The sequence below is a fragment of the Ictalurus punctatus genome, chromosome 1 (assembly GCF_001660625.3).
Source record: "Ictalurus punctatus breed USDA103 chromosome 1, Coco_2.0, whole genome shotgun sequence".
NCBI lineage: Eukaryota > Metazoa > Chordata > Actinopteri > Siluriformes > Ictaluridae > Ictalurus > Ictalurus punctatus.
The window spans coordinates 431,687-440,000 of record NC_030416.2 but is presented as its reverse complement, the minus strand read 5'-3'; the positions used below and the strand labels follow the sequence as shown (position 1 = coordinate 440,000).

The 8,314-nt window shown below is 39.8% G+C and overlaps 1 protein-coding gene across 3 annotated transcripts in view; it reads right to left on the bottom strand.

Annotated features, from left to right (window-relative positions):
• LOC108263642 (NACHT, LRR and PYD domains-containing protein 3) overlaps positions 1-8,028 on the bottom strand; it is a 50,131-nt gene extending 42,103 nt beyond the window's left edge. For 2 of the 3 annotated variants that reach the window (XM_053685210.1, XM_053685283.1), the window contains exons 1-6: positions 7,760-8,028; positions 5,578-5,694; positions 3,943-4,059; positions 3,635-3,689; positions 3,263-3,467; positions 1,253-3,020 (exon numbers count right to left, since the gene is read on the bottom strand). In XM_053685210.1, coding sequence (XP_053541185.1) covers positions 1,253-3,020; positions 3,263-3,467; positions 3,635-3,689; positions 3,943-4,059; positions 5,578-5,693 — 2,261 coding nt within the window. In that variant the 5' untranslated portion in view covers position 5,694; positions 7,760-8,028. The remainder of the gene's footprint in view (positions 1-1,252; positions 3,021-3,262; positions 3,468-3,634; positions 3,690-3,942; positions 4,060-5,577; positions 5,695-7,759) is intronic. The other variant, XM_053685250.1, reaches the window with a different exon arrangement.
• Between the last annotated feature and the right edge of the window lie 286 nt (positions 8,029-8,314).

The window sequence follows — 8,314 nt, the reverse complement described above, 5'->3', positions numbered from 1 at the left end:
ATCTTATGTAACTTTAAATTAGTTACATCAGACAAATTTTGCTGAAATTATAATCTACAAATGGCACAGATTTCAAACTATTGCCATTTTGTCCAGGACCGGCTGTCCCAGCAGATCTGCGAGGCTCTGAATCGTTAATCTTAATTGCCACGTCACCTGATCACGGCAGGTCTATAAATAGTCATGATGTTACACAAGGTTCAGATACCGGTCACGCCCATGGGCGCTTCTCACAGTGTGGAGCTCACGCAACGTTGAGTTCCCTTTGAAAGGGATCTGTTTGGGATAAGGGATTCTTCTGATGTCTGGTTTGATGGACACTTCTTAATAGGATCATTTTACTGCTATAGAACAACGTTTTGGGGAAAAATACTATTGCATTATTTTATTATTACTACTTTATTAGAGAAAATATAGAATTAGAAGAAGCTTTTATTTGTCATATATACATTATAGTGAAATTCTTTTCTTAACATATCCCAACTCGTTAGGAAGTTGGGGTCAGAGCACAGGGTTAGCCATGATATAACACCGCTTATTAAGGGCCCAACAGTGACAATTTGACGGTGCTGGGGCTTGAACCCCCGACCTTGTGGACCGTAACAAAGAGCCTTAACTGTTGAAAAACCACTACAAACTAATAATGCAACTAAACTACAAGTTAAAAACATATAAATAATTTCTCTGATGTTATATCATTTCTGTTCTTTGGGTCAACAGACTATTATACAACTACGGGCTGAATGATTCCTTAACTATTCCGTTTTAAAGGAAAATAAAATAAGTCCTGCAATAAAATATGTATCTGCAATCAGTGGGTCACGTTAGGACAAAGACATAATACACATGATCTTACAAACCTAATGTGCACTGATCTTTAACCTCTAGAAATTAATTTTCAACATTTCAAGTAAGAAGTGGTTTTGATTTTTCAGTTTTGACACAAAATTATGTGTTTAAATTCAACATGACAATAAAATAAAAATAAAAGTTGGTCTGTATTGTTCTCTGCTCATACATTCTGATTTCTGGGTGTGTGGAGTGGATGTGAGTACAGGTGGTGTGTTCATGTCTGTCATGTCAAACCAGCAACTACAGTTCTCAGAATGCAACACAAACTACAAACGTAGTTTCAGAATAAACAGACGAGGACTACACTTCCCACACACGCACACATTTCCCACACCATTGTTCAGTGTTACATTAAAATAATAAACCATGCAGTAATACATTTATAAATAAAAATACTCACATAGCTTTTCTGGAGGCTTTGACCACTGGCAGCAGCTTCAGAAGACATTCATCTGATGGGTAATATTTAATAAAATTAAACTCATCCAGATCCTGATCTGAGTTCAGTAACACAAACACCAGAGCTGACCACTGAGAAGGAGAGAGTTTGGTTCCACTGAGACGATGGTGGCCTCCCTTTTTTATGTAAGTTTGTACTTCCTGCACTAGAGAATGATCATCCAGTTCATTCAGACAGTGGAACAGATTGATGGATTTCTCTGGAGATGGATTCTCCCTGATCTTCTCCTTGATGTACTTGACTGTTTCCTGTTTGCTGTGAGAGCTGCTTCCTGTCTGAGGCATTAAGCCTCGTAAGAGAGTCTGATTGGACTCCAGTGAGAGACCCAGAAGGAAGCGAAGGAACAGGTCCAGGTGTCCATTCTCACTCTGTAAGGCCTTGTCCACTGCACTCTTGAGGAGATCAGACATGTCTGACTTGGTGAGAAGATCAGACAGATCAGTGGTTGGTTGTTCTGTTACATTTCTGCTGATGAAGGAGAGAAATGTGTATAAAGCAGCCAGAAACTCCTGAACACTCTGATGTACAAAGCTGAATTCCTTCCCCAGGTGAAGCCCAAACTCCTCTCTGAAGATTTGGGTACACACTCCTGAGTACACTGAAGCTTCTCTGACATCAATGCCACACTCTCTCAGGTCTTCCTCATAGAAGATCAGGTTTCCTTTCTCCAGCTGTTGGAAAGCCAGTTCTCCCAGTGCCAGGATACTCTCTCTGGTCTGCTGAGGATCAGGGTCACATTTCTGATGGTACTTTTGGTCCTTGTGTTTGATCTGAAAGATCAGGAAGTGTGTGAACATTTGAGTCAGAGTCTTGGGGATCTCTCCACGCTCTGCTTCATCCAACATTCTCTCTAGAACAGTGGCTGAGATCCAGCAGAAGACTGGGATGTGGCACATGATGTGGAGGCTTCTTGAAGACTTCATGTGTGAGATGATTTTATTGGCCAGGCTCTGATCTCTGATCCTCTTCCTGAAGTACTCCTCTTTCTGAGGGTCACTGAACCCTCGTACCTCTGTTACCTGGTCTACACACTCAGGAGGGATCTGATTGGCTGCTCCTGGTCGAGAGGTGATCCAGAGGAGAGGAGAGGGAAGCAGATTCCCCTTGATGAGGTTCGTCAGCAGCACATCCACTGAGGCTGACTCTGTCACATCACACAATCTCTCATTCTTCTGGAAATTTAGAGGAAGTCGACACTCATCCAGACCATCAAAGATCAACAGCACTTTGTAGGAGTCTATTAATTCTAGTTTTCTCATTTCAGGGAAAAAGTGATGAAGAAGATCCATCAGACTGAGATGTTTCTGCTTCATCAGATTCAGCTCTCTAAAGGGAAGTGGAAACATGAAGGTGACGTCCTGATTTGCTTTTCCTTCAGTCCAGTCCAGAATGAACTTCTGCACAGAGACTGTTTTTCCAATTCCAGCAACTCCTTTAGTCAGCACACTTCTGATGGACTCGTCTTTAAAGAGATCATTACATTTGATGGGTGTCTCCTGTGCTGCTGGTCTCCTGGACCCTGTCTCAATCTGTCTCTCCTCATGTTCATTATTGACGTCTCCACTCCACCCCTCTGTGATGTAGAGCTCTGTGTAGATCTCATTCAGAAGTGCTGAGCTTCCATGCTGTGAGATTCCTTCATTAATTCTTTTAAACTTCTCTCTCAGGCTGGATTTCAGCTTTGTCTGATACACAGAGGCCTCAGACTCTAATAAACAAAGTCATAACATGTTTTAATGCAAAATCACTTTAAATAAATAAATTAAATTTTGATGTACATTCCTGATTAATGTATTAAATTTAGAAATAAAAACATATACAGTGCAAACTAAAACTAATTTCAGATTATTAATATTATTGACTAATTCATCTTGATAAATTGAATATGATGTGTTTAAGTATGAACAGAATTTCAGTTGATAAAATAAAGTCATGACTCGGAGCTCTTACTGTTGTGCAGTGTGTTAGCGAGATCTGTGTGGTTCATGTTCTTCAGGACGTGCAGTGTGATCTTCAGCGCTCCGTCTCTGACACTGTGCAGATCCTCCTCATCCTCCACCTCCCTCTCAGTGCATGCTGGGTAATCTGGACTCAGGAGCTTCCTAAACCTCTTCAGCTCTTTCTTCATCAGAGTGATGACTTTGTGTTCCAGCTCCTGGTTAGAAACACACAGGAACACATCTAAATATTATAATGTTACACACGGAGAGATGCTTTTATTTTATAAAAAGAAGAAAAGTCTCTTTCTATTCCCACAGTTACAGCTGAAATTCTGTGATTACCCATAATGCTGCTGCACATGGATAAACCGTATACACACACCTTGAAGATGGAGTCCAGCTGATTTCTGCTGAGGTTGGATTTCTTCTGTTGTGGTCTGTGAAGAAATAAAACACATGATGTAATATAGACTATATGTATTCATAGCTGCACAACACACACTAATAAATACAGAGACAGATATTTAACACTATCCTCTTAACACAATACACTGATTTCAGGATTTCCGCACTGACACTAACATGTTTAGCGAGAAATGTTTTAATGAATTAATTAATAAATAGTTATATAATGAGACCAGTGAGTTTGATCAGGTGAACACTGCTGTAAAAATGCCTCACTATACTGACCTCAGATCAGGAGAACTGTCTCTGTCTCTGAAATGAAGTGGCTCTCCCATTGACCCGTCACTCTTCATAGAGACACCGCTGGGTTCTGGTGAGTCTGATCTCTTTCCCTCCATCATTCTACAACACAGATATTATTACAGACAGAAATGAAGGGAATTGGACATGTTAATATAATATGGAATGTATACAGATGATTGTATATAAAGTTTGAAGTAGCACAAAACCTCTTAAACAATCTTCATCTTAGTCTAATAAGAAGCAAATTAAATAATACAGACAGAATAAAAGGCAAGTTCTAGCATTCCAACCGACCATATTATGTCTGAAATGTTGGAAAGGTGCAGACATTATTAAAATGAGGTTAAGATGTACGGTGCTGTGAAAAAGTATTTGCCCCATCCTGATTTCTTGTTTCTGTTTTTGTGTATATCTCATACTAAATTGTTTCTGAAATTAAAACAAAATCTAAGATAAAACAAAAGCAACCTGAGTAAACACAAAGTACAGGATTTTAAAATGATAATGTTATGTGTTGAAGTAAAAAAGTTATGCAATACCAACTGGTCCTGTGTGAAAATGTATTTGGATTATGCAGCAAGACAATAGCTGAGTTTACATGGACAACAGTAATCTCTTAACCCGATTAAGACCATACTTTGATTAAGAAACTAGCATGTAAACAAAAATTTTTAATTACCTTAATCTGATTAAGGTCATACTTGAATAAAGCTCTAATGGAATTAAGACAGGTGGAGTACTCCTGTTTTAGTCACATTATGGACGTGTATTACAGACATGTAAACACCTTAATCACATTATGAACGTCGTGCGAGAGTTTTCACCGCATTGTGCGACAGGACACGATCACACACGGCAGTTTTACGGCGAAAAATACATGTGTCTCGTCTACTGTATAGACGGTTAGTACGCGGTTTCAGATGATCCAGACTGAATGATCCAAAGTGTAGGAGTAAGTCCTAGTTCTAGTGAAGTGAAAGTCTGATCTCCAGGTATCAGAAGTGTTTGGTTTCAGTTGTTGCTGCTAAAGATGGTACAAACAGATTTTATTTTTAAGGGGGAAATCAGTTTTTCACATGGGGGATAGGTGTTTGATAACATTTCTTGCTTCAATAAAAAATAAATAAATAATGTATAGTGTGTTTATTCAGGTTGCTTTTGTTTCATGTTATTTCGTTTGAAGATCTAAAACTATTTAGTATGAGATATACACAAATGCAGAAGAAATCAGGATGGGGGCAAATATTTTTTCACAGCACTGTACAAACAAACAAACTTGTGCTGTGAACAAATACATTTGCAGGGTTATTTTGCGACTTAACTACTGCTTCTAACCAAGTCAGTCATTCCATATATATATATATATATATATATAAACAAACATTTTCATTCAGTAGCTCCAGGACAACTAACTAACTCCGGGGCCCAGTCTTGTTCTTCTTACTTACCATGCAAGAATTAACTCAATTAATAATCTTTGATGAGGGAAAAACAGTTTGAACAAGATAAATAGTTTCTGTTAGCTCCCTTTTCCTTTTTGAAGTGTATGTCTGAGTGTAAATGTCCCTTCTGTTTTTTATTGGTGAGAGAAGAACTAAATCTCCTCACTGTACTGACCTCGGATCAGGAGAACTGTCTCTGTCTCTGAAGTGAAGTGGCTCTCCCATTGACTCATCGCTCTTCATGGAGACACAGCTGGGTTCTGGTGAGTCTGATCTCTTTCCCTCCATCATTCTACAACACAGATATTATTACAGACAGAAGTTAAAGTGAAAAAAATACTTTATGCAAATAAAATGTCCTGTCAACTCTCTCCAGCCTGGGCATCACTGGAACGGTTCTGCGCTGGGTGGAATCCTATCTCTCTGACAGATCCTTCAAGGTATCATGGAGGGGAGGTATTTCTGAAATTCTGCAACTCACAACTGGCGTTCCACAGGGGTCAGTTCTGGGTCCACTCCTCTTTTCTATCTACACCACATCTCTAGGGGAGGTGATTGAGTCTCATGGCTTCTCATATCATTGCTATGCTGATGACACCCAGCTCCATTTGTCCTTCCAGCCTGACGATCCATCCATCTCTGTACGCATCTCTGCTTGCCTTTCAGACATCTCGGTCTGGATGAAGGAAAACCATCTTAAACTTAACCTGGCAAAATCTGAGCTTCTCGTCATCCCAGCCTGTCCCTCAATCAACCACAACCTCACTGTACAGCTCGGCTCACTCACACTCATGCCAACCAGGACGGCCAGGAACCTTGGGGTGATTCTTGATAATGGCTTGACCTTTGCAGACCATATCTCAGCAACTGCAAGGTCCTGTAGGTTCATCCTTTACAACATCAAGAAAATCCGACCCTACATCACCAAACAGGCTACACAGATTCTAGTCCAGGCTCTTGTTATCTCTAAACTGGACTACTGCAACTCACTGCTTTCAGGCCTCCCAGCCAGCTCCATCAAACCCCTTCAGATGATTCAGAATGCTGCAGCGCGCCTCATCTTCAACCAGTCCAAGAGAACCCATGTCACACCCCTCTTCATCTCCTCCACTGGCTTCCTGTAGCCGCCCGCATCAAGTTCAAGGCCTTGATGCTCACCTACAAGACCTTGTCAGGAACAGCGCCCCCTACCTCAACTCTCTCCTGAAGGTGTACGTTCCCTCTCGCAATCTGCGATCGATTAGCGACCGACGTTTAGCAGTTCCAACTCAGTGTGGAGCAAGGTCCCTTTCCAGAACCTTCACACTAACTGTTCCTCAGTGGTGGAATGCACTTCCAATATCAATCCGGCCCGCAGAATCTCTCACCATCTTCAAAAAACAACTAAAGACCCAACTCTTCAATGAACACCTAACAAACTCATAATAAAAAAAATAATAATTTTTAAAAAATGCACTTACACCTCTACTCTGCACTTTGCTTCTTCTGGAATTCAATTAATGGATCTCGTATGGTAGCACTTATTGTATTGTTCTCTGCTTGATATCGCTTTGCTTGTATCTTTCTCATTTGTAAGTCGCTTTGGATAAAAGCGTCTGCTAAGTGAATAAATGTCATGTAATATAATGTAAAATATACGTGTACTGTGTACAAATACATTTACAGGGTTCTTTTACAAGCAACTTTTTGGGACTTTCCGAGCATGAGCTAACGACTTTCTAGATCTGTCACGGTAACAAATTTCATTGAACGATATATTATCACAGAAATAATTGTGATAAACTATATTATTGTCATTTTAAAACCATTTTAAAAACACTGATATAATGCTAATATAATAGCACAGTTTTTGTCTTCTGACAAAAATATCCTTTTAATTTAGTCACTATTTCATCATGTCATATTTATTCATTTTAGTCATAGTGAGTATATATTTATTAATTTATTTATTTTATTTTTTGGTTTAAATCCTAAACTTAGCTACGCTAAGCTAAGCTAATTGGCTACTGCACGATGGCGCTGCTCCTGGCAGTGAGCAGGTGTGGACAGGGATGGCGTGTGCTCTATCTTCACTTCCACTAGGGGTCGCTGCACCAAGTCGCTCCGGAGTTCCATAAAGATACACTTTTCTCAACAAATCCCAGGACACTGATAGTAAAGAGTAGGGGTATAACCCCGGGGATCTGTACAACTCTAACAATTACTTTAGGGACGTGAAAAAAGTATTTGCTGAAGACGAAACATTAGATTAATGAGAAGAAAGAAACGGAAGGTGCAGTAACCCTGGGCTCGATACGGAGCGAATAAGGACAGATAAGAACATGATCTAATGTTCAGAGGAAATAATAATTACTTACCGATTCCGAGGAGAGTTTAAATCACACACATGAAGCGACTCGGAATAATGTGAAGACCGAAGATCAGTAAAACACGCAGATATCTGAGATCACGTCGTACAGAATACAGTCACTGCTGTTTGTAGTGAAAGTGAAACTGTGCTGCGTTTCCTGTGAATAGGTTGGTGACGCAGATGTGTTTTTCTTCCTGTCAGAAAATACAGATCTCTTCTTTTTGGAATCTGAATGTGTGTATTGCAGCTCTACAGGTTTAAGTGTGTATCACGTCTCAGTCTGTTATTGTTATTCTCCCTGATGTCCCAGATTCACATATTCATCATGAACTCCACGTTCACATTTTTAAACTGCTTAAAAATTCTTTTTTAATGTGTACAACTCAAAAAAGTTAAACACGTAGAAGACTGACACCACCATCATCTGGATCAGGTTGATTAGTGAATTTTCCTCAGCAGTGTGTTTGTCCATCAAACCTTTTATAAGTGCGTGAGATGGGAAGGTGAAGAGTAACCTACAGGGTCTTCAAGTATGAGTTCATGCAGATTCTCTTGTTTTAGA